This window comes from Apteryx rowi, unplaced genomic scaffold (assembly GCF_003343035.1).
Source record: "Apteryx rowi isolate R43461 unplaced genomic scaffold, aptRow1 scaffold_773, whole genome shotgun sequence".
Lineage (NCBI taxonomy): Eukaryota > Metazoa > Chordata > Aves > Apterygiformes > Apterygidae > Apteryx > Apteryx rowi.
Window position 1 is genome coordinate 111,912 of NW_020451064.1, and position 27,859 is coordinate 139,770.

General features: G+C 37.0%; 1 protein-coding gene across 1 annotated transcript; it reads right to left on the reverse strand.

Moving 5' to 3' along the window:
* Positions 1-9,506: 9,506 nt before the first annotated feature.
* On the reverse strand, positions 9,507-24,115 carry PGM2 (phosphoglucomutase 2). The gene is made up of 13 exons (XM_026088558.1): positions 23,951-24,115; positions 23,008-23,114; positions 22,572-22,656; positions 21,038-21,121; positions 19,330-19,520; positions 17,934-18,123; positions 17,145-17,242; positions 14,385-14,565; positions 14,176-14,269; positions 13,157-13,286; positions 11,470-11,659; positions 10,713-10,846; positions 9,507-9,895 (listed from the first exon to the last, which is right to left on the reverse strand). The coding sequence occupies exons 1-13, from the start codon at positions 24,035-24,037 to the stop codon at positions 9,793-9,795; spliced, it is 1,674 nt and encodes a 557-aa protein (XP_025944343.1). The 5' UTR covers positions 24,038-24,115; the 3' UTR covers positions 9,507-9,792.
* Positions 24,116-27,859: the final 3,744 nt, after the last annotated feature.

The window sequence follows — 27,859 nt, forward strand, 5'->3', positions numbered from 1 at the left end:
AAAAAAAAAAAAAAAAAGAAAATTTAGTATAATGTTTGCAACTTTTTGTGATAATTTTATTTTAGAATATTTTGTATTTTTATTAAAACTAATTAAAAAGTCCAAGTAATAAAAATACCAGATCTGCCAATGAATTTAAAAGGTATTAGTTTGATTCTGTCACCAGCTCAACAACAGATGAAAATGTTGTAATAAAAACAATGTATTACTAACAAGATAAAGTGGAGAAATGCAGAGGTCACAGTAAGCATCTGAACCAAATTCCACCATGTTCAGCAGTGTACATCTAACTGACCGTTGATTTTAGTGGTATTAAGCACTGCTACTACAGAAAGCAAATTGCTGGCAAAGGGGGTTAGAATCTATGCACAAGAAAGAGTTTAAAGCTGTATCAGGTGAGATCGTGTTTAGATGTGAGAAGAACTAACTTGTATATGTAACTGTATGTATACTTTGGTGTTACCAGTGATAACATGAAAAAAAAAAGTTAATATGGGACAAAGGAGTGCTTCTGAATACCCATGCAGTAGATAGCTTCATGTTCTGTCCTTGCAGTAAAAAGATATTTTAATGTTTATTTATATTTTGTCATTTCCATCTTCTCAGTTTGCAGTATGATTTATCTACATGGTAAAGATGGTAATGTGATGCAAGAGGGGGGGCCTCTGAAGGGGGTTAAAACAGACAAAAGCTCATGACACAGCTTCTGACATGGAAATGTAGAAAATATGGTTGTGTATAAAGCCACACTTCTCTTTGGGGGTTCAGCACCTTTCCCAGGGCTGCATGATGTGGTCCTCCATCCTCACAAGTCATTGTTCCACATTTCTTTCCTGAAGTGAGGTACTCGCATATTGTATTTAAAGAAAAAGGATCACTCTCTTGTTTAAGTGTGATACATTTATTTATCCAGGATGCAGAAAGACCAGTTTGCTTTCTACTCGAGCATGTTCAACCTACCTCCCAGTTCCCTAATCATCAGCCTTGAGAGTACATTGGACAGCATTCCTTCTCCGTATTTCCTGCTGAAACTGTTCCTTATGTAGGAAAAAAATAAATCCAAGTTTCATGTGTGAAAACAGGAAGAAAACAATGAGGGAGTAGTATGGTCCAGTCCCTAAGAAGTGTTTATGTAATGTACAAAAGCAGAATCCCCATATCTTCATTTAAGTAAAAGCCCTGAACACCAGACTTACTAATTCTGTTCAGTTTTCTGGAACAGTAAATCCCTGGGTTTTTTTTCTTCACAGAAACACGGCTTTAAAATGGAGAGATGAAGGGGTAGCTAGTACTAGAACATATCACCACAATGTTACCAGGTTCATATCACCATGAACTTCTTCAGATTGAGGAGGAATTTGAAGCAGGTCTTCCCACATCTAGCAACAATGATCTATGCCAGAACACCAGTTTCACCATTATCTCTTTGTCCAGATGCACTTAAAACAAACAAACAAAAACCCCACTGTGTTTTGTACAGAACTTGAACATACAGGCTTGCATGAGGCATGCTCTGAGAACATCTAAGTAATGGAGTCCCTCTTGTAAGCCAAGGAGGAGAAACACCTACTCACGAGCTGTCAGTCAGTGTAGGGTTGTACACTGGAACCAGGCAGTTCAGTGAAATTTCAGCTAAGTGCATTTGGCCAGGGGCAGGAGGGGAATTTTGGGCAGCTGTGACTGTAGACTCATTCTTTGAAAAGCATCGCTAACCAAATGGGAAGTTTTAAGTTTTCACCCAAGTTACTTTCAGAGTTGAAGTTCCTCCATAGTTAGGTAGCAGTCAAGTACTAGTATTTTGGATTATGATTTTGAACATGGGCACCTAAATTTTGTTTAAATTTCATTATAGGCATCTACACTTTCCCTCTAGGCTGCTCATAATGATCGATTTTTACTGATATTAAATAAAACAGTCTAAATGTTTATTTGTGATTTGTTTCGCGTAAATCTGTTCAGTACTTAAGGGCATGATGCAAACTGTTTTGAAGTCCTTTGACTTAAATGAGCTCTGGGTAAAGTGCTACATTCTTATCCAATGACATTGCATCTCCACATGCTATTCATATATAGTTCCAGGCATTCCATAAACAAAACTTGAACAATGCTGTTATCATAGCATATGTTTGCCTRTTTCATATTCTGTAAGAATGTATGACAGCAAAAGTAGTTAGTGATTATCTTCATAGACAAGAGGCTTTCTGTTATTGCTGATAGGGGTAAAGAATTAGAAAAGAGCTAAGCTCCTATTATGGAACCTGCCTGCTGCCTCTGCATTTTTGCACATTTCAGATCTCACGATTGTGTCTCCCTCCCCTTCATTCCCGTAAATACATTTGAAAATGACATACTAGTGATCGTGTATTTTTAAGCTTTTCCTTTTGTTTGGAAGCTGCTGTTGCTATGCCATCATTTATATTACATTTTATTTAAATGGATGTTAGGATGTGGTTGGATAGTTTAATAGACTCATCCTGTTAGGCACAGTGTTCTGATGGTGCATGATCTAATTTCAGTTATCTGGCAATCACTATACAAAGTAAAAATGTTTGCTTCCGTTTGGAAGTTGAGCAGAAATACTTTCCTGGGTGAATCTGTGTGCTTTTATAGTGCAAAGAAACTGTGAAGGAAAGCACAGAAAGCAATTTAGTTTATTTAATGAAGATTACCTTCCACTTACTTTTATACTTATGGGCAGATTAAGGGGCAGGGAACAATTTTGTTGGTGAACACATACTTGTAGAATATTTAAAATATAATATAAGCAATGATTTTCATATTGTTTTATAGTGAATTTCAGTTGTTCCTGTATAATTTGTTGTTATACAGCAAAAGTCTCAGATAAATCCCTCCACAACTCAAATACAAGTATTGTATTTTTCATACATGCTGTGTACTAAGCACACAGTTTGTAAGAAAGGTGAAATATAGTTGCTTTCTTCCAGCCAAACTGTTTCATAAAATTTAATGAAATAACTAGGAGTGGATTTTACTCACAATTAGTAAACAAACTAATAATCTTAAAGTGATGTCCATTAGTCTAGTCTTAACACATTTCTAGGCTTTCATTTTTATGGGAAAGTTTTAAAACTATGCTGATTTCTCCTCAGTCTAAAGGCATTTTCCCCCCAGCCTCTGTGGGTATGATTTCCTGGGGGAACCAGATGTTTACAACTTCCATTTGAATTATGAGTGTTCATCTGTTGTAAAAACTAGGCTCATTTTACATGAGTTTTGGTAACTTAGGGATGCTGCTTTCTCTAAAAGTAGCCAGGAATTTCCTTAGAATTGGCTTCAGTCCAGACTGCAAACATTCTTTATTTTAGTCTTGGCAGTTGCCATTTCTGGAGAAAACCTAAGGGCCTCTGCTTCAAGTTCAAGGTTGGTTACTCGCAAATTGCATTTGTCTGTTTTTATGTTTGTCCTGAAACTAATAATCTCAGTATTACCTGAATTTGGCTTTGTTCTCTTACTTAACATTTTGATGGAGGAAGCTGCAAAAGAGTTCTGGCTTCATAAGATCAGTTGGACTGTGTGCTAACCCCTCTCTTTGGTACACTTTTAGTACTCGTGTTTCAGTTCTTCATTTTAATTCTAGATCCCCTTTCTCTGATGCAAGACATAGTTAGCAAAGACACGGGAAACAGTAAGTTTCAACTAGTAATGCTGTAGCTTGTCCTACTTGTTAAATCAACTTGGTAAACCAGTTTTTAATTTGTTTTCTCCCTCTGTAACATTGGGAATTTCTGTTTGGAAGACAGCAGGGAATGGAGTAAGCAGATTCCTTGTCCTTAGGAAGACAGAATGATGAGTTCTCTCCTRTTCAACCACTTTCTTGACCATATCTACACTGTTTCTGATGGTATCCAAGCCATCTTGAGGTCTTCTCAGTAAGCTCTTTGCTGGCCCTGCTGCCAGTTTTTAAACACACTTACAGAGCTCTCCAGGTGCATCTCCTCTGCCTGCACCATACAATACCTCACAGGCCTTTCTGGCATGTCTGTAAAAGCCCTTCTTAACTTGCCCTTGACTGTATTCACCTACTCCATAAAACCTTCAACATAACCTAAAAATGGGGTTCTACATCCTGGTGAAAAATCAGTCATAGTCTCATAGTGCTGGTACATAGAGGTAACCAGTTTGGGGGATCAGTTACAGGGAGGATGAGAGAGGGAGGAGGATGTTCCCTGAAGAAGAACGATGGAGACAGTGACAAAGGGGGCAGGATCACTGCAACAGCATCACAGCTCCATTATCAGCATGGTAGCAGAACCCATAACTGGTACAATTGACCAGACATGTTCCAGGTTCCCTGTCATGTAATTCCAGTATAACATCTGTGTAACAGGCCAGTGCAGTCATGTTGCTGAATCCTGGACGCCAATGAGATCAGGCCTACCCTGGTTTAGACGTTTTTTTTCCTCACCAGCATTACAAGCTAGTGGGAACTTGCTGTTTTCTAAGCACAGAGTACTCAGCAGCACCCAGCCTGTCACAGTGGCAGCAGATGGCTCCAGCTGCAAAGAATCTGTTTCCAAACCCTTACATCAGCCCAGAAAGTAGGTGACTGCTGTCCTCAAAACTGGTCATGCCAGGCTTGTGTAACCTGGTGGCAAAGCAGACAGACCATGGCAACYTCTACCATCACAAAGTAGGTGTGCAATAACGCAGCATACTCATACTGCTGATTTGTTTTTCTTCTGTGTTTACTGCTATAGATAAGCCACCACAACAGGCACCTCACCTATCTTGCATTGTATTTCAACCACACAGTTATCTGTAGGAGACTGCAAGTTTGTTGCATCTGGCACCTGGCTTGGCTGTTTGCACCTTGATTTAGAAATAGGAATGGGAGAAATGCTAGATTAATGCATTTTTCAACAGAAAGTGTTCTTTATAAAGAAGATCTACTGCTACTCAGTACAAACATTTACCTACTGCAAAGTGCATACAAACATTTTTATCCTTGTATATGAAAACGTTTGTCCAGAAGCAGAACCAGCCAGGCAGCCATCCATCCGTCCTAAGCATCCCAGCACTACAAGGGACTATTTGCTTCTATGGTAGATGAAATCCCTAGAAGATTTCCGGGCAGGACAGAAGCAAACAGAATAGTAATTAATGTAGTTAGCTGGAATCTTGTCATGTAGATCACCAATAAGTAATGGGGTCAGCTCAGTAGAAGCCCAGTCTGTCACAGAAAGCTGAGAGACAGACCAGGTCATCTGGACTTCCTTAGCATCCCTCAAGAGAGGCACCTTGACAGACTCTGGCCAAGGTTGAATACAGATGGCTCTTCTCGAAACATTAGCAAAATCCAGATCCAGGCTTGGCATGTACAGACAGTTGTACAGTAAGTGTGCCTCTCTAGGCTGTGGAGATGTTCAGATATATGCAGAAAACAAAAATCAGAAACTGTAACCCTACCAACTTCAAACCTTGCCCGTGAATTCAGTACAGTGTCCATTACCACACTCCACAACAAAAGGAATGCAAAACTTCCCACCCTACAAATGAAAACAAAAAGAAGCCTAGAGCCACAGGTTCCTACAGTCCACAAATCCTCCCCTGCCTTGGGGAGAGCTCACTACTGCCCAGACTGAAGGCATTGCCCCAGTCTGCCTCCTGTTGAACTGCCCCTCTGTCTGCACTCTCCAGCTCAGGGCCCCACGAACCTGGGGATCCCACCAGCCGATCAGCATGGCTGGCTGGGCCAACTGCAGTGCATCCGTCCACACAGCAGTTTAGATCAAGTACAACTGGGGCAGGACTGACACACAGCTAGAGGATGCATTCACATACACCGTACATCACAACTTTGTAGCACCACTTGTTCTCTGCCTATTTATGCTGCTGAGTATTTTAGCGTTTATCATGTGTACTACAGCTCCTGCTTCAGCATTATATTTTCAAGAAGCTTCTGTCTTCAGCACGCTGGAAGATTAGGCACAGCTCACGCACACGGTATGTCCCCTCAAAACCTGTCTTCTGACAAAGGTGCTGCTGCTGGATAGTCTGTCTTAATCCTGATCCTCAATTCATGATGGTCATGCAGAGGCTGGAAACCACAAACAAGTCAGTCTTGGGAGCACTGACTGATGTGATCTTATCAGGCAGCAAGCAGTTTGGGTTGGTAGCTTGTGCTAAGTCATTTTGCTTAGGAGCCCAGGGTGCAATGCAGTGCAGGAAACCTTGTTTTGCAAGGGTATTCTGTGGTTAAGTCACGAGACACATGTTAGATTCTAAAACAAGACTGAAAAACAAGTGTAGGCCCAGCCTTCATCCTTCCTCTTCTTGTATAGCCAGGATCTTGAAATAGGACTCTATTCTGTTCCAGGGGCTATGCACCTGTGTCTCCTCCTCCTCTCCTTTAACCTGAAATTGGGCCAGAGAAAGTCACTGACATTCAGTAGACAATGTCCCAGACAGGAGTGACAGGCTAGTACCAGAAAGTGGTGGATGGCTACCTGGAAGCCAAAAATCCTAGGATCACCACATAAGAAGCTGTACTCCTTAAAGAGGCAATCACATTTGGTTGCAGGCTGAAACAATTCACAGCTGAACATGAATGTTACACTCTCCCATCATGGTGTTGAGAAATGTCTTGCTCTTTTCATGAGAAAAGTAGTAGTTGCTTTCCCAGTACCCAGCTGCATACCTAGTGCTGTCTTCAAGGTGCACTGAAAAAAACTGAGGACAGAGCGCCTGACATTTAAGAATATAATACAGACAGATTTGAAGTTTTGCATTTATAAAAAGTATGTTAACTATGGCTGTGAATGCAAGTCATAACTTACAATTATCAAACCAGATTCCACTTCCCTCCAAGCTTTATGAAAAAAAAAAAAAAAAGGCATTTCTTCTACAGAGGATGCTCAACATAAAAAGGCTCTTACCTGGAAAGGCAGGGGGAACAAGTTAAGGACAAATTAGGAGAATCTGGTGTCCTGATCTTACATTTTGTTCTTCATCCTTCTGCCCTTTTCTTTTAAACCCATGTGTAAAGAAAGATGGAGCAGTAGCACATGGGAGCAATTTCCCTCCTGCCTTGTTTTCCAGCTTGTGTACAGGAGTAATATATGGTGCAATCTCCATAATCTTCTTTGATCTTCTTCCCCCTTATCTCATTCCCTTCAGGCCTCCATCTTCCATCCTCATAAACAAAGGAAAGTAGGACCTCATGTGTTGAGGGTCAGGGAAAGAAGAGAGGAATCTATATAATAGCAGGGTTAGGGAGCAGTAGCTCAGGTTCCTGCTTTATTTCTCTTCTCAGCTCTTGCCATATAGAATCTTCTCACAGAAACTTTAGAGACTTGACTGCATGCATTTTCTACAATTTGTCAGCTCCATTTCCTACTATGGTCTCAGGCCTGTACCTCACATCTATTACTCTAGATCTCAGGCAGCAGGAAACCCAGCATCACAAATGCTGATAAAGCAAAGGAAATGGAACATCACTATTGATAAGTAATTCAGGTTTGGACTACATCAAATTCCAGGGAAGGGCACTTAGTTGTATTGTTATTTTAATTTCTTAACAAAAGATATCCTATTTCTCATGCCTCCTTCTTATGGACTGCCTTGAAATCAGGAGTGATTTCAGTCCTAGATGATGAGCCTTGTGCTGGACTGGAACATTCTCAATGTACTCCCAGGGACAAAATAAGATGACAAAAACCAAAATCATTTTGTAAGACTACTAACGCTGCCTTCGTATTTCATTAACAAAACAAGTAGAAAAGCTAATAGACTGCTCTGCCTCAAGCTCAGGTGGAAGTGGACTGGTGATCCAGCATCTTGAACATGCTGAATTCAGGCCTGAAGTTTTAAAAGTATTCCTTTGTTTTCAAGAATCAGTTCAGACTTATAACATGCCAAATATGCTTTGTTTTAGCATACTTAACATGCACAAAAAGAGTCTGAAATACCTGTCTTATGTCCAACATCAAAAATCACATCCACCTTCAGTGTAGATTACTCATTGTAAAATATATACTATATGGTACGTATAGTATATATGGTGCCATATATACTACATRGCATCAGAAGTATATTTATCTTTTGAAAACACAGCATCAGCTCCCATGTGTTTTTGAGAGGAGGGGTTCTGGCAGTTTTTTTCAATTTGTTTTTGYAAGATTTGTGCTTAGATTTTATTTTTGGAAGGAAGGGACAGTGATAGTTGATATGTGCAGAAAATTTCATGCAATGTGATAAAGCTGATTGCACTGAAATCAGTATCAAGATTTCCTTTACAGCTATTACTACATTCAGTAGTACCTAGGGTCCTATTCAGGAATATGGACCGCATTACACAAGGCGCCAAAGAAACATACCAATGAAAATGTGTCCCATCTTTAGTTTAGTATAAAAGAAACAGAAAAAATGGAATAAGAGAACAAGCACTTTCTGCATAGACTAATAATCTTACCATCTCCCTGACCTTCTATTTCAAAGGACCAGGATTTGACTAATAGCATACTCAATTTCCTCAATACCCTTCTAACTATCTTCTTTTGAAGTTAGTTTTCTATGCCACACAGACAAACCTCAAGACAAATGATTCAGATGCTGCCTTTGACTCTAGTGCAGGGAGAAACTGAAGTGACAGCTAAAGAGTATGTGGACTATTCCTTCCCTTGAATCCTCTGATAACAACTCTGAAGTCCATAAGGTAAAAACTGGTATCAGATAGTCTTTGCTGACTGTCTTAACTAAAAAGGTGAGACAGTATTTAGTGGATGTTGAATGGCAAATTTGTTCCCTTATGAAAAATTTACTAAGTTTGATCTATGCTTGGCCTGACAACAAGTCATCTTCCATGGGATACTATAAGTAATTCTGGCAAAGGTGTTTCTTTACCCAAGAAGCACTGGGGCTGTTAGAGCTACACTAATATCCAAAACAACTACTGAAGACACAGAAAAACCTGTATTTAAAGTCAACTAGTAACTTCCAGATAACCCATACCTGCTCTACAAGCGCAGATGACAGCATGCAATGAAATGTAAACTTCTACTCTAAATTAGACATGCAGTTACACACCAAGTCACGGTAGCATACAGTAAGATAGGCTCTGAGATTTTGAGGTATACATTGACCTAATTATGCTTAGTTCAATGAAGTAACAGAAAAGGGCTGTACATACACATTCTGTCTTAAGATGTTCATGGTATTAAAGTGTGCTTAGAACTTCTAAGGAAAAGCTGTTTAGTACACTTACCATCTCCAACACGCAATATGATGCATATTCCCAAGGCAAACAGAAGCTCCCCAGCAAATTCATTGTGAATTTCTTGCTTACTTGGACTAAAATCCCCAATAAAAAAAAAAAAAAATCACTATATTGAAACATTTACCTCAAGTTTGGCAAAGTTTCATCATAGGCTTCCAGTGCTCCTTGTTAACAGAAGTTCTTGCCTTAAAAAAACCCCCTAAACCTAGATAAAATTTCATAATCTTATCAGACTGCATAAAAAACAGGCTGCATTTCAAAAAATAGGATATTACTTACAGTATTTAATTAAAGCAAGTGTTGACTGAAATACATTTGCAGACAACTTTTAGTTCATAGATTGATTTTTTTGTTGTTGTTGTTCCTTTAAGAATAAAGGTACTTCCCTTCCAAAATAAGATACTGGACCCAAGAGTATGCAGAATACATTTTAATAAAAGCGTAAGTACTTTTTAGTCTGAATTCTCAGATGTTTGGTCCTAAAAACCCTTACAACTTAAATAATGCACTTCTAATGCTGCAAAAACAAATGCAGTTAAGCTAGCCATTTTGTTATTTTACTCTGTCTTTCTTTGAAGATTGTTTTTTTCTGGTTGAAAGAATTGTTTTTCAAGAGCGTTGATCAATTCATCTAATTCCTTCTTCAGCTGCTCAACATCACTAAGAAACAAAATCCACATAAATATGAAAAAAGTGTCACAATGGAGAAGCTAAAAATGTACATTTTCAGTCTAAGGGCAGTTCTAAATCTGATGTCTAGTTTTAGGCAAACATTTTCTATTAATGCCAAAAGTAATATGCTTGATTTCTTAAAACCTCTTGTGATAATGCATTGATGTTTACTTTCCACTGATGTGCATGGAGGCACTTAAGACCATGGACAAACATACCTCCACAATATAATTTAAAATACATGAATAGCCAGTTTGAATTCAGAARCTCTATTGCATTAATAATCAGTATAATAAATTAGTAACTTTTACACTTGTAATGTATTTTCAGGTTAATTTACATCTATAAGAAAGCATTATAACCATTACAGCAATTAATAGTTGCTCATCTTCCAGACTAAATTATTTCCAAGGCTATCAATCAAGGATACAATGACTAAATGTAGTAAGGGTATATAATATATTAGAACACCTTACATATAGTACTATAAGTTTGAAGCAACTATATTATAAATATAATGGAAAATATCCACTTGCATTTAAGGCACTATCAAAAAAGGCATTCTGTTCTCACTGAAGGTAAAAACAAATTTAGAGACATTTCAGTGCCAATAAGAATGATTCAATAAATTTTGCAAAGTTAAGCTTGATACTTATTCATTTGCAAAAGAATAAAATGGTTATACTAAAATTATTTGATGACGGAGAGCTCTCTGACTCACGGAAACAATAATATTATTAATAATAATAATAATAAAAAACACAACACAACCATATTAGACAACCCTCAATCCAAGTGACAATACCTGTTTCCAGGAGGTGCACAAAGTTCAGAGTAGTATTTGATTTTTGGTTCTGTCCCACTGGTTCTCATAGTGGCCACTCCTCCATTAGCAAAAGTAAATGTTATCATTTGGCTACTTTTACTAGTGGGAAGTATCTAGAAACAGAAAGAATAACTTTTAAGAAGTTTGAAAAGAGACTACATGTAATGATTTGAGATGCAACCCATGATGTGACATCACATAACTGATACATCAGTTAAAAGTAAGTTTTTTTCTCTTTTCTTCATCACTGTGGTCTTCCGACCACAATAAGGCAAATGACAGTCTTACCCTCAGTCTGGAATCTGGTTGTTCATTACTACTAAATAGCTCATCAAGTCTAGTCAACATTTTGATTGCAAACAGAAAAAGCTCTGTGATAGGCCTCCCCATGAAGAAAAAGAAACACAGACTAAAGAATCCAAAGCCACATCTCAGCGGACAGCTTAGCTTTACACTTACAACAAAATAATGCAAGATTGCTTTGCCAAAACAAGATAGAAAAATCTGTGGAAACTGTAGTAAACTGCACAATCATCCTTACCTCTCTTTACAGGCTGCCATCTTGAACAAATCAACCTTGATTCTCCCCACCAAGACAAAACAAGCATCCCAAATCTCACTCATTTTAAGACCCTGCATTGGATGTAATGTGTTTTACAGTGTTTCTCTGTATTTTTATAGATATGTGCACATGCATACATTATGATTGCATACATTATAAAAAAAACCTACTTACAGCCTTTTGATCTGGCTGGCTGCTGTCATATCCAGTAGTTAGATCCCTTATTCCAGAAATCTTAAATCTGCCACAGAATTTTGGGTAAGTGTTTTTTCCATCATAGTTTCTAAGGTTCTCAAAAAGCTGTTCAATAATTTTAGGATCATGGCAGATGAAATATGAAGCTTTGGTAATATGGAAGCCGTATCTGTCAAGACACAATAATAATGAAGAAGCAGCAGCAATCTTCTTATTACAGGTGTACACCAAACGCAATATACATCTTTAAGAGCAAGAATGTATACTCATGATCACCCAACTGTAGCATAAATTTTCTCCCTTATGTTTTAAAAGGCCTCAGCACCTTAACTGCTCTATTTTATACACCCTGAAGTGTCTGTAGAGATTTTTATTTTTCAAGGATTAAAAAAGTTTATTTTTAAAACGTGTGTGTGCATGTCATTAATACATTTAAGGAATTTAACCACCATAGGAAGAGAACATAAGATGTCTGATTGGAGGGCAACACATTTGTCTTCCTGTGTCCTGAACCCATGCGAACTTCTGCCACATACGACAGTCTGTGGCAATAAATTCCACAATTTGTTTATGCATTATGTTTTAGCACACCTTTGCTGCTTGATTCCTTCTTAAACAATTGAAGGAACAAGCAAGTTGCTGCAYGCAAATAAGACATGTGAGGATTGGTTAAACAGGAGGTAAACACCAAGGCTGGAAGAGTTTTCCACAAGTCTTTTGCAGGTTCTGCCATTCCCTTGTTAGTGACTCTACCAGACAGGAAAGGTGGAGGGAGAACATCTACCAGATTGTGCTGCCTGCTTCTTCAAAACAAAGAAAAAACCCACCAAACCAAACAACCTTGCCTTCCCCCCCAACATGAAACCCAGTAGCCATTTTGGCTATTGATTTCTTCAGGTCTGTGAAGACATTAAACATCTCTCAGACAAGGGGGAAAAAAAATAGCAGTGCCTCATATTAAAAAACTCTCATGAGGACACCCAGCTGTATGCAGCCAATAGTTATGCCCAGTCACATCAGTTCTGCTCCATCAGCTCAAATCTTGATATTCAAGAGCAGAAAGAGAAACCAGCCAACATATACTATCCATCAAAAAAAGAAAGACAGAATAATACAGTAAAAAGTCTGACTTTAGAGACAGCTAAAATTAAATTAATGAGAAGTAGCCCAACATGCAGGACAGAAGCAAGCTTGCTTTTATGGGTAGCATAAATATGTCAGTTACTTGGGGCTATTCTGCCATTATGTTTTTGCATGTCCAGTATGTTTATGCAGCAAGAGGCACTATGATAACTAGGGTTCAGGGATACTGCTGGCCAAAATAACAATCTTCTGTGCAAGAGGCAGACAGAGTTGAGGTCAAGAGCACAACTTCTCAGTAAGGGGGAAAAAAAMCCCTCCAGATCAACAACAAAAATGGCTTGAAATCTCATTAATTGACAGGAAAGCAGTAACAAATATTTATTTTTGGAAAATACCTTAAAATTACACAAAATCAGCTCAGATATATTCATGCCCATGAGACACCTCAGCTTTCTAGAAGATTCCTATTAACAGACTCCCCCACTTTATTTCTTCATATACTATAGGTTGCTACTGAGTCTTATTAACCACAGTATGTGGAATGAAGAAAATCTAACAATCAGACAATTACAATCAAACTCACTCATCATAGACAGCTTTCAGCTGCTGAGACAAAGACAAATTCCTGGTTGCCAGAAAGCTAGCCATCTCTGCAGTTATGACAGCAGCACTGACACCATCTTTGTCCAGAACAGCAGGACAGCACATATACCCTAAACAAACAAAAGTATACGAGCAGAAGTTTGTTTGAGGAAACTAGACAATACACAGGAAAAAAGCTAACCAAGCTAACATCTCTAGAAGGGGAAATATGTATTTTCATACCACAGACATTTTAGAATTAAACCAAAAATATTTTCAATATAGTTTGGGATTTGGAAAAATATTATCTTCTGATCAATATTGTTAATTTCAATACTTTAAGAAACAACATATTTAATGGATTTACAGCATAGATACAGATTTATGTCATTTCAGGGACACATTCCTGAGTACTTCTGGAACGGTCATGAAAGATAGGAAAACCTAAATACAGCACTTTGTCTCAAATGTGATTACCATCACATGACAACACATGGCAGCACTGATAACGATCCATGAAACAGTCATTTTTTCACTGTTTTTTCAAGTACTGAGATACTCAGGAAGTAGCACCATAGCTTTACAATTTCCTTCTCACTTATTCGTAGCTTTTACGCGCATCTTTTCAGTTTACAAGTATGGTTTGTTTGGGGGAAGAGTTTTCTTTTTAATTCACTTTTAAGCTTAGTTTAAAAGTGTCAGCTACACATACTCAACTCAAAATCTAAAAGTACTTTTTGTTAAAAAAGCAAACAAATAAAAAACCTCAGTGTGTGCAGAATCTGCAGCCTGTCTATTTGACAATGCTGTTGAAGATATATATACACTAAGCTCACATCACCATACTTAGTGCTAAACAGATACACAGGATTAAAGAAAGCTAGTAATATCAATCGGCCAAATGTATTATATGAATTACAAATGCATCTACTGTGTTGGAAGGGACCCTTTCTGCAGTTGTCCTACTTTCATTATTTTATAGGATACCAGAAAAAAAAAAAAAAATTTTTTTCTTCTTACCTATAGCCTCTTCAAATGCAAATAGAACAGCCTTCCCCTGATCCATAAGCTGTTTGGCACGGTTCCCCATCCACTTAAAACCTGTCAATGTTTCCTAAAGCAATGTGTGGGAGGAGAAAGAAGAGGGGGAGGGGAGCAAATATTTTAGAAACATGTAAGACACTGTACAGAGAAGCAAAGAAATGAACATGGAATAACATGCAACTTACTTCAAAGTGAAAACCCTCCTTCAATGCAATTGCTCTCAGGATTTTGGAAGAAACAGTACTGGATAACATGTAGACATCTTTAATGGCACAAGCATTCTGATTTTGATTTTTCCAACAAGTGAAGATCCACCAGCCTAAAAGAGCTCCCAGCTCATTTCCAGAAAACACTTTCCATTCACCACTGGTAAGAAAAAAAATTGTATATATATACAAATTCAAACGATAATACTGAAAAAAAAATTCAATTAATCTTACATACAAGAAAGCTAACAAATAAAGCCAATGTATTTGAATTACAAATAAGAGTAACAAGATATCACGTGTTTTATTATGAACAAAGAATTCCCTCACCCAAAGAATTTTGAAGTGGTTACCCTCCTCCTCCATCATACTTACCAACTTATGAGTTTATCTGAAGACGGAACAGTAGTATTTCCAACATATTAAAAAAAAAAACAAAAAACAAAAAAAACACACCCACACAGCAGCTACAAATTATAAAACAAATGTTTAAGATGAACACTGAGATAAGGAAATACAATTCTCAATGATGAATTTTTTTTTACTTGGTTGAGACAAATACTTTCTATCTAATCACAAATACATCAATGGGTCATTGAGGAAGATAGGAAAAGTCTCAGAGAGAAATATAAAAATTGACTGAAGTTCCAATCTATTGATAGAACAAGGAAAACTGAGGGGAAAGTGATGTCAAAATTGCTCAAAAACCCAGTCGTGAAAGGGAACAAAGACACTGCTAAACTGACAAAAATCAAGACCTACAGAAACAGTACCTGTTGTGAAAGGGAAGCAGACTCAGTCTCCTGCATTTATTGATGCCAACAGGCACAAAGTAATGCACAGCAACAATTTAGCTGAGAGAGTGTGCTCTAGCAGGAGTTTCTGTCAAAGAAGAAGTACAGATACTGTAGAAGCCTATATTAATATTCTGATTAGTATACAAATAGCTTCAGCAGAAGTTACAGAGGAGGACATAGAACCTAAAGCTAGGGGAGGACTAAGGCTGGCTAAACAATTAGATAGAAGAATACGAACACCATTTTGCCTCTATGCCAATCTTTTTGCCATATGGAACATTTTTCTGATCGGCTAACATCACATTTCTAATTAATGCAGGACTGTATTTTCTTATGCTTTTCTATTTGTTGGTGTGCTAGTAGACAATAAATTCTGATCTTGATTAAAGTTATCTGGTTTAGATCTTCAGAACATAAGGTTTTGCTAAAATAACTGTGGCTCAGGTTGGCACACGCCAAAATATTCAGACAAGGATATTCCAGCTAATACTGTCAGTCTTCAAAGGCAGAGCAGAGAGAGGGACAATTAGACCATTCCTCTTCTACAGGCAGAAAAGCCTCCTTAGTTCAGGCAATGAGGATAAAGAGTTAAAAGATCCCCCTCCCCGCCCCACCCCATTATCTTTGAAGCTCCTACAAGACCAATCAGGTTCTTTGGTGAGCAAAAAGGAGACTTGTGCTGTCTTGTTTTTACTGGGGTTTTAGAATTTGCACAGCTGATTTAGACTCAAATATCAGCAACGACTGAGGACATGTAGCAAGTGCCCGTTTCATGGTATGGGTACCAAGGACAGTTGCCATAATTTTGTATCTCTCTGTTGGCTCTCATGATGAGAAAATTCATTTACACTATTTCTGCTCATGGCTCAGCAGCAAATATTTATTCTGCTGTGTGAACTGAAAGCCTAAAGTTTACTTTTATTAAAGATTTATAGCTTACAACTGTTCAGATTAGTTTCTGTTTTTTCAAGCTAGATGAAAAGGAAGCATCATATCTGCAAATAGTGGTGTCAAGTGCAGTACTTCAGCTTATCTTCAGTCAAATATAACACTATCCAGAAATACAAGTGATTTGTAGAGGCGCATGATATTAGGGAGCATGAAGTAAGGGGATGACAATACTGAGTCAGACCTACAGGTCACACATTCCATGTATAAGCATATGACAAATATGAAAAGTCCCTGTTCCAGAAAGTTTACCTTCTATTATCCCATTCTTTGATAGGGTATACATAATTAAAAAGGATCAGCTATGCACTTTTTACTTAAAAGCAGAGAACTGGAAATGGCTATACTGAGAAGTAGTGAACACTGACAAAATTCAACATGAACTGCAGGTACATAATACTCTGTATAGAAGTTGGCAAGAGAAGGAGAGAGATAGGCCTAAATCAGCTAATAATTATCCTGCCTCCTTTAGTACAGTATTTAGTCTGTAACAGTATTTGAGAAATAAGGGGTTGATATTAACGAACAGTGATTTTCCCTGATCCTGAAGTCATCATGAAACTATAAAGGCTCTGTAGAATATTCATAAGTTATTCTTTAATAAACATAGTATGAAAGAATGTTTTTCAGTCTTCTGTGGAAAAATTCTGTCTGAAAATCTACCTTTAGAAAGCTATAGCACAATCATAACAATTCACATGTTTCTGTGCATACCTTAAGTGCAGCAAATGTCAAATACTTATTCAGGCTTCTGTGCGTTGTATAAAATTAATTAGTTTTTAAAATTACTGCCTCCCATGGCGTGCTTTGTACTGTCCTCTCACATGTCTATGTACTTTTAGTCCCCTCCCCCTAAAAAAAAAAAACCACCCCCCAAAACCCTACTGTGACTGCTTGTTTTATCTTCCTATGCAACATAGGTAACAAGAGTTTCCCCAAATTAGTCTGGCCTTCAAGTCCAATATTCATGGGTTTTAGTTTGTTGTTATCATACCCTTCTTGTTTCTCTGCCACTGCAAGTCGATCAGCATCGGGATCATTTGCCAAAATGATTTTTGCCCCATCCTTCTCAGCCAAAGCAAAAGATAGTGTCTGCAAACATGGTAATCAACACCAGAAGAGCATTAATTCACCTAAATAATGTTTTTATTTTCCTTATAGACTTCAAATAACTTTCTCTATTTCATCTTGAATACACAAAATCATTATGTCTCTCTAAATATAACTTCATTTATATTTAAGCAATTCACAGGATATAAACCTGGCAGCAGAGTACACAGACTCAGGATATTTAATTTTACCTACATCATTCTATTTTTGCAGCCTGATTTAAAAGCTAGTTAGATTCAAGAGGATCCTTCAACAATAAGTGATTGTACTTGTTAGGGTTTTTTTCCTTGTTGTTTCAAAACAATTTAGTCCCCATATTTTAGATGTAATTTGTTAAAACGTTTCAGAAATGACTGCGAAGATGTACTATCTTAAAATAAAAACAAGAACTCCCCCCCCAAACCCACTTCATTCTATGAACAGATGCTGCRCATTCTATTAGAGAGCAGAACAAAGTACAGTTTTAAATTATAGCTAATTATTACCTGACTGGTTCATAGAGAGTTATAAATTTTAATGAAAGAATAACAGCTAACTCTTCAATAATTATAAGGGCATGAAAAGAGAAATAAAATACACTCCTGATCAATATTTATAGCCATGACTGTTAGCAGAATGGAAACACTTTGACAGAGATTACAACTATTAAAAATATATTTTTTTATTTATTTACCAGAACACCCTTGCCTTCTTCAGGATTTGGATACTTCACTGTGGGAAATTCTGGATCAGGATCCTTCTGCTCCAGAACAGCAAAAGGAGGGCAAAGGTCAAATGCCTTGAAGGCCAACTGCACAAATTTATGACCTACGCCATGCACAGAAGTATGAACAAATTTCAGCTTTGTTTCCTTGTTTATATTCCTGAAATCAAGCAGATTAATAGGAAATTTAATTTTGCAGAATATTCTATATACAATTTCACTCTTTCAGAAACAGATATGACTCAGTATTCTACCATATTGTTAAAGCTATGAAAATAAGGAAGACAGGTTTTAAAACTAGTAGCTTAAAAATAGGTTTTAGCCTCATCTCTTAGCTCTATAAATCACTCTATATATTCAAATGGTTTACATTTGGATGTTAGATAAGACAGATCTCTATAGACTCCACTCTATAGACTCCAAAGAAGGTAAGTGGAGAAACATGCAACTGACTGGTAAGACTCTTCATCCCTGACTTTGGCATTTAAACCAACTCAAAGATGGAACACAGTGAAGCTACAACACCAAGCCTTAAATATATTCATTTTTGTGAGAGACATTATTAGAAAAATGTAAAAATAGAGACATAAAGGCATTCAGACTCCTAAAAAGACTTTAAACTCATATTCTGGAAAAGCAGCATCATTTCTCTCATAATCCTGGCCTTCTAGTAATATTGACTTCAAACTTTTTAGCAAAATAGTAAGAACATGGTTACTGGTGGTTAAAATTTTGGGTTAAATGAGCAGATCCAACAGGTTGCTGCTCATCTAATCCATGAGCTGACTCTACTTGCTAATTGTGAAGAGAAACATCCACTTTAATTTGTTGAGTAAGATTTTGCTGAGTAAGTGATAGGAATCAGCTTGTGCAAGGCTGCCAAGAGTACCAGGCAGACACCCAAAACCAGAATGACAGAGCAAGAGCTCCTCTTTTCAGGATTGGCTTAACAGCCTGGCTCATCTTATCATTTTAAAACTCATTTTAAAGATATGATTCTACAACATTAATTTGGGAAAGTCACATTCACAGCTCACCCCCAGCTGCACAAGATACACCCAGTCTTGCTGTGGCAACTGATTGATGCATGGTCACGCTAATACAGGGAGATGATTTAACAAAAAAATGATTTTATTTTGCTGGGTTAGATTTCTTCTGGACTAGCTTTATGAACTGACTTACTGCATGGTCACATAGCTGCCAGTACTACCACAAAAGGTGACAACAGGGCACAGACAGAATTGGAAAATATGGCAGGAACATGGCTGCCCTGACTTGCATCAATTTAAGCCACCATGACATATTCTAAACATATCTAGAACTAAATGGAAATCCCCATATTCTTAACAGAGTTAGCACCAGTTACCTGTGAAAGCAGTGTTTCTGTATGTCTTTGAAATAGTCCTTACTGATAGTGGCATATGGATCATGAAGTAGCAGGCTGCTGTCAAGTTTGTCATCCCAAGCTTGAGGCCATGGCTCTTGATTCTCCTCAATGGCCTCAGAAATTCCTTTGTCATGAGGGGAAATAATCTGAGCACCATTCTCCCAGTAAACCTAAGTGATATACAGGATAAGAGATTATTTTGGTCATCAGTATTATACAGATAGCTTTGTTATTTTTTGTTGGCTAAGATCTATTAAATTTGATGGTGGATTGTAGTAAATACAGCTAAAATATACCCACAGTATTCCTCTGTTAGTATTCTCAGTGTTTCTTCTYGCACCCATAATCAAAGTCCATAATGAAAAACAAAACAAGACTCAGCTCATTTACTGAGAGACAAGTATCAGTCTGCCTGATAGCCTTAGAATTGATGTTTCCCATGATATATGACAAATGCTTCTCTAGATTTTCAGATACAATATTATATATACTTTTTGCCTTTTAAGATTGTTTTTAGTAAGAATAAAACCCGCTTACCACAAAAAATCCTTAAGGAGAAAGGTACAAAAAGCTTGCAGTTGTGTAAAGCAGCAATGTTGCCACAACAGCAAGCACAAATTCAACTAAGTTTTAAGGTATTCATTACTGTGCTAYTCTGCTTTATATTGATTGCTTATATCTCTGGGAATAGGTGTATTTAGTATGTTTTAAATTTTGACAGCTGCTCGCATGCTTTCTCCTACTGATGTACAAAACACAAATCTACAGACCACAAATTTAAAAAAGCCTCCTAACAGCATCTAAGTTCAAATAAACAATATGTAACCAAATAACAGATCAATAAATTAAACAAAAACTGAAGTTGATTAAATTGTTTTATTTTTTATTTTTTCATGTATTGATCYTGATAGCTTTTCCACACACTTGGATGTTTTAACAATTACTTTTTTAAACAGTAAGACAAAAAGTTCTGAAGGTAGAGAGAGCAAAAAATGATCCCTGTGAATACCTTTCTTTTCTATTAAGAAAAATCTCCTAATCTCCATTTTTGTATTTTGGAAACAGTCTCTATATGAATAGCCCAGCTATGTTGATTGGCAGGCTGGCAGCTCATCTGCTTTCCATTAAAAACACCCCCCCCCCCCCAAAAAAAASAAAAAARAAAAAAAAACCCTGAAGCACCCCAAACTATGGCTTTCTGTGCCATTTGTTTCTTGCAACATAGGAAAAAAGTCACACTGATCAATAGCATCATTTAGAAAAAGGAAAGGAGATTCCAGGAATTTAATGGAATTTATTCAAAGTGTTTTGTACAAGCAAGTCATTAGGTTCCACACATTTTTTAATTTTCTGCGTTTGTAACTGTAAAGAGATTTTTTTTAAAAAAATGAATCTAACTATTAATAGCTTTTTGAAAACAGATGAGTTAATATGTTAAAGTGTTCCAAAACATGCACTGGTATTAATTATCTTCCTCCTTTTTGGATCTAAGATATTAATCGATGTTATTACCAGTATAACAAGCTACCAGGTTCTAAATATATATGCCTAAAAAGAGATCTCAAGAATAAACTAACAATTCTTTTGTTCTGTAACATGATTGGAACTATATACAATAGTATGTGATAATGTCTCTACATGAAAAAAAAAAATACATATAAATAGAAAATATATCATATAGGAATACCTTGTAACCATTATCTTGTTTTGGGTTATGGGAAGCAGTAACCATAATTCCAGCACAAAGCTTCAGATGAGTTACTGTGTATGGCTGTAACGACAGAAAGTTATCTGAATTGTGCAAAATATGATAAGAAGCTTTATTCTCATTCACATGCAATAGTTATACACTGCTAAATAAAAAGAAGGCGAGGAAATCATTCCTACAGACTGACTCCCTAAAGCAGAAACTAAATAGTACTTGCTTCTCTAGGAGCAAGTGGCACCCATGTGGCGCACACGTAGCTGTTATTTTTGTGCATTCTTCTAGTTTAAATATTCTTAGTGTTGTTTCAGATGCTTCGTGGACCACTAGTGCTTTTATAGAACGAAACTGAAAATGTCTTGCATACTGCAGAATGTCTTGAGATACTTCAGGTTTTTATGGTGGTAAAGGCTGTTAAAGGAACTGAAAGAAGTCTGCACAGGGCAGAGAGAATTAAAACTGGAGCAGTGTCATCTATGCTGTCTTTTAAGAGCAGTCCTTGCAGCAAACTCTCTTCTGAACCATGATGGAGTATTGTTTTGGAGACAGCTATTATAAATTAGTCCAAAACAGGAGTAAGTTAAAAACTAAGCATTATTGGTGACCAGAGGTCCAGTTCTTGAGTTTTGGCCCGGCTATTTAAAGTGAAGACAATCAACTGTAGTTCTTGCAACACTGTTTTGAGCTGCCCTATGAAGCGTTTGATCCTAAATCTACCAAAATTTGTATCAGTACAAGAAGGCTATCCATTCCATTAAGTTCCATGTCTACAGCAGTCACTGGAGTAACTAGAATCACAGAGGACAAACTTGCTTTGAGGGTAAACTTTTTTCTTTACTGCTCCAGCACACTGACATCTAGTGATCTGACGGTGTAAATGCAGACACATTCTATAACAGTGTTAACTGCCACCGCACTTTTAACAACCTGTTTTTTTTGAAAAGACTGCTTTGAATGAATACTTCCCCTCCCACCCAAAAAATAAAAAGCACAAGAACAAAAAATATAAGTTTCAGACTCGCTCATTTTTATGCTTGAACATCTTCTGTATGACCAATTCAGTTCAAAGTATGTTTTAACTAAAACTTATCTAAAATTGGAGGTTAAATGCACACTGGTTCTTTACATGATAAAGCATCAAGGACTAAGCTGAGTTCAAGCTACAGGAACACAGCTGAAGTGAACAAGTTAATACACGGGCTTCAAAAAGTCCCAAAAGAGCTCCCATCACTTCTCCACAACAATCAGAAAACTATGAGATGCCATATACAAGAAATAAGCCTGAAAGCATGAATGAAACATGGAAACACGCCCCACTGTCACAGACATTGTAATAGGCTTCTTCCTTTTAGTGCTGTAGACGTTGTAAGATAAATATAGCTAAATAAGCATAAATAACTGCAGTTAGAGCTTAAACATCAGAAGTGGTTTACTTAGTTTTTCTTAGTAGAAGTATTAATTTTTAATATCTGACAGCATTTGTGCATATATAAAAAAAGATATAATAGAAACCTACCACAAAAGGAGTTGGTGTTATATCAGAGAACAGGTAAACTGGAACTCCCTGACTGATGAAAGTATTAGCAGCAAGTCTTGCAAACCTAAACAACAAGAAAATATTCTTTGGAAATATATTCATTTTCTCACTAATTAGTTGCCTAGAACTCACAGCTTATTTGTTCCTCACTCGGAGGAAACAAAAACAAAAAACAAAAACACAAAAAAAACCCCAGTCCAAATTATTATACGGACTCAATTTAAACATGTTCCCTTCCTATTCCCAACAGACAAAGCACAACTATAAGAACTACTTTGGCACTGACAGAATATAAAAATACTGTAAATCCCTTATCTTAATATGCTCTACAGAAAGGCAAAGTCCTGCTGAAGCAACTTTTAAAACTGATGAATTATGTAAGACATCTACAAAATATGTAATACCTGAAAAGTACCTTTTACTACTACCTCCACTTGAAGGATGGGCACGAGCATCAAAACCAATCACAACTCCTCTCTTTTTCAGGTCACTGAAATTCTTTTCAAGGTATCTGCAAAATCCCTGAAGAAAATAACAAAGCAACTTCATTAACCCAATCTCAATATTTAACATATCCTTGCAGTAAGATGATTTCTCAGYGAAACAAGTACACAAAGCACTGACCCGGATTTGGGTTCAACTTGTCTAGGGCCAATAAACACCAAGAAATAGCAAAAACCTTCAAATCAATTTAGTGAAGTCTAACAGTATTTACATACTTTTCCAAAAATCAGAACCAACTCCAGAAAGAAAGAGTTAATACGATTAGTCTGAATTGCAGATTTTGAGAAATGATTCAGTTGTTTGCTTCCTCATATGAGAACTGAAAAAGTAATAACATTCAAAAACTGAAATATTGGCTCTTGTGATCTTTAATCATAACACCTGTTTAGGACAAGACACATCAGTAGTCCAGGCTGCAGTGATTAATTTTTTTTTTTTTTTAAAAAAGTAGATGTACTTTAACACATATATATGTGTATAAATATATTCATTGCATTTATGCAAACTGAAACTTAGAACATGTAAAGTTTAGCCTAACACTGTCTACCTTTCATTTTTTGTAGTTGTTACAACAGGACTAACTGATCCACTTGAGCTTAACTGTAGCTGTGTACAAGTCCAATTGCATATCAGATATGGAAGATAATTTATTGGCTTTAGAGCTTTTCTCTGCACATTTCCAGTGATCAGTACTCTGCTAACTCTACTATTATTTAAGTGATTTCTGAAAACCAAAATTGGATAAATAGCTAAACATTTAATCTTCCATTGAATGCCCATTTACTTGTCATAAGTTAGTCCTTTCCAGTCATAGAAGGGACCAGTTAAATGAGATAAAAAGATGAACACAATACCTGGGTTGTCTGGATAATGGTCAGGTCATTCATGTGAGAAATTCCTGCTCCCATGGCAGCTCTGAGCCCTGCTGTGCCAAACTCCATCCGCGAGCCAAAATATTTCTGTAGTTCTCCTGCATTTCCTTCAGCAACCAGCTGCTTCACTATTGCAGAAGTTTTTGGATTCTGTAGATGAAAAGCTTTTTCTAGAGAATCTGATTTTTTTTTTTTAAATACCTTTAAGCTTCTTAATAGAACTGACATTCTTCCCCATTTCTTCTCCTGGATTAGTTCAGGATAAAAACATAGCATATCACTTCAAGAACTCTAGAACTTTTTGCTGTCTCTGCCCYGACTTGTGAAAGATGTGAAATTTCAACTATTACTTATTTCAGATTTATCACCTTAAGTGAACATGCTGCCTTGACAGCAGTATATATACCAGAGTTTGGCAAGTGACAAGATTTCTAAAATTTGGATTCTAATTTTTTTGTTAACAACAACAACAACCACCCATACCCAGACGTTCAGAGAATGTTTGTCATCAGAACACAAGAACTACAGAAAACATATCAGAAAGCAATTTAGGCAGATTATTATGAACTGTTTATTACTTCTGTAGTAATGTCAGTAGATCTTAAAAAATACATATATATACATACACACACACACACACACACACTCTTGTCCCAAGAACTTAAAGGCTGGCTAATGCAAGCCTAAGCAAAACCAGACTAGTCAGAAGATAAAGATGACGACAGTTTGTGGTATATTTGCAAGTAATACTTGTTGTAAAAATATTTAATCAGGATAAAGGCTTTCAGGATGAAAGYTTAACAACTACAGCTAAATTCTTAAATAAAATGACTTTGCAGAGGAGTGATGTAAAGGGTCTCATCAGGATGCTTATGATTGATGAGGGTGTTCTTTTCTAAGTTGTTCTCCTTTCCTTGGAATATGACTCACATAATACAACTGTTATTAACTCTTTCCAAACTTAGGAATTAATAAAGCCCTGTATGCCCCAATATCTCAGTTTTAATAATACGGGATTTGAAGTTTTTACATTCGTGTGATTCCTTGTAACTTGCTGAGCCAAAAGGGCAGGTGGCACACTCAAGTCACTAGGCAACAGTGTTATGCAATGAAGTAACATATTCCACAGGTTAATCATGTCATAATTGCACATACTTCACACTGGAATACAAAGATTATTATTTTCAAATGGCTATAAGCTTTGATTTCTGGTCAACCAAATGACTTCATAAAAATCACAGCCTTTATTTCTTGGACAACGGAAGTATGCTTACAACAAAGGAAGGCATATAATCCTAGGTAAAAAGATTTTCTGCAGCTCCAGAAAACGCTGAAGAATTTGCCTAATAGTAGTCATGGSAGCAAATCTGCATACAAAGATACAAGTGTTCTGCGCATCAAACTGGGACCACGTAGTTTGGATTACCTACCAACAGAATATGTTTTTCTTGAACATCACACTGCATTCATAATTTGTAGGCACCTACCCTATTATTGGCCTGTGCACCCGTCACTGAATAACAGGCATGTTTAAAAAAATACTCAGAAAGCTAAAGAGCCTTTGCTAATGAGCAARCTATATAACACAGTAATTAGGAAGTCAACATTACTCTGTGAATAAGCTGGACTCACAACAGAGAAAAAGATACATATATTGCCCATATTTCTTTTTCTCCTAAAAAAAAAAAAAATTCTGGGTACTGTGATTACATAACTCTGAATTACTGATTTCCAGTTTAATTCCAATTGAACAGTGTAAGAGTTGTTGCAACTGACACTTCCTTGTAAAAGGCTTAATTTAATTCTGCCCATTTGCTAAAGAAAAAAAAGTGCTTTTTTTTAAAAATTTGCATTACAATAATGTCAGAATCTCACTAATAAGTTATCAAAGTTGATTTTAATAGGAGTACTATGAAAGTTCATACAATAAAAATAGTACAATTAAATACCCACAACACTATAAAAAATAATGGTTAAAGTCAGGCCCAAGTCTGTTTAATCTAGCAGAAGGATTTTTCCAGAATTATTGTTCCAGAATTATTGTTGAATTATTGTTTCCAGAATTATTGTTAATGTTTCATCAGTGCAAAAGTCCCCACAAAGTTTTAAAGTAGAGGAATAGCTATTGGCTAAACAGGTTTTATTTTTAATAAAAGCAGAATCTACCTTCTATCCCTACTTTTATGTTTGATAACCGAAAGAATGAAAAATATGACACTTATGTAACGAATACAGTGACAGAAACAGCTTGGTAAAACGCACAGTAATTGTCGTCTACATTACAAATTCCAGTGAAGTCAGTATGACTGTTTTCATGCATAAGGGCTTGCTCTTGCAAACTTTTATTTTGTAAGGAACAAGCAGCTTATCATCATTAAATATTAACCTATCTCTTCATATTAAAAAGCAACTTTTTTTTTTTTTAAATCAGAGTAAATGGACAAGGGTTATATGGGCTTAGGAGGTTACTCAAGGCAAACACTGCAGGAGTTTCCTGAGAAATGAAAATGCATCACTATTTTGCACAATCAGCAATGAGGTATTGCACACCAGTCAAATATTACTGCAAAGATGCAATTGTTAGTAAAGAGCTAACCTTAAAAAAATAAAAAGGGATGCTGCATTAGCTTTCAAGAGGTTCTCACAAAATAATTGGAATAAACAATTAAAAAATGAAATGATTAAACAGAAGATAAGAATATAATTAACATTAATCAAAGAAAGTTATTTTATGGAAATAATGGGCCCTTTCAAACCAGACCTTGTTTTCTCAAAATTGTAATTTAATTGAAAAAGTTTACACAAAAGCTTACCGCGATTTGATGTAATATGCTAGCATTTCTGAAAGAGAAGCTGGTTTGGCATTGCATGATAATTAAAACAAAACTGACTAACTGATCAGATAACCAGTCAACTGGTCTTTCACGAGGAATCACAACAAATTTGAGATATTTCTGATTACATCCTTTAGAATGTGTAATTAATAGGAAAAAAAAAAAACACAAGTGGAAGACCACTTCCCAAATACGCATGTGGCACAACACTCAGATGTGTACAATGATGAACACAGGGCAGCCATTTAAAGTGATCTGATTGTGACCACTTGTCCAAAATGCATTCTAACGGTGGCAAACTAAGCCGTTTCATGCATAGGGACAAAAACGCAAACCACCTACAGAGCACACAGGCCTGCATCTTACTAAAGATACGGGAGCTGCAGTGGGAAGCACTTGCATAGGCATTTCCAGAACAGCACTGTGGCAAAAAGGACCTTTAGAAACATGGAATATAGAAATAAGAAGGTGTTTTTACTTCTGCATACACATTAATGAGACCAATATCGAAGCTGGCTGGTGTAAGATGAGATGAAAGACCCACAGGTCTTTCCAGAAACGCATTTTCGCTAACAAAAACATGGTGGTAGCCAGAGGTTTGTAATACTCCTCAGAGATGCACAACACGGCACTGCRCTGCCTTAAATATTTTATGAATTTCTCCTGCAACAGAAGAGGTTTGGAACAATACAACCTCCTTTTTGTTTTAATTCAATACATCTGAAAACTAGATACAAAGAACCAGTCACGATCCACAGAAGCCATCTAGAATGTTTCCTAAATTAAAGAGGGGGCTGCTGCCGCTGAACCCCGAGGCCAAAGTAGAAGAAATAGCAGAGGGAAGGGGCATGAGGCAGGGCACAGGCAGCGAGCGCACGAAGGAGGCAGGGCTGGGGGTGATGGCAGCGGCACCTCCCCGGCGGAGGGCTCCGAGCAGAGCGCGCCAACGGCCGCAACGGCCGCGCCGCCCGGCGCCGCGCACCCGTCTCGCCGCAGGCTGACAGGGGCCCCACCTTGCCCCACCCCCACCCCGTGCCACCCTCAGCGACCGGCACGG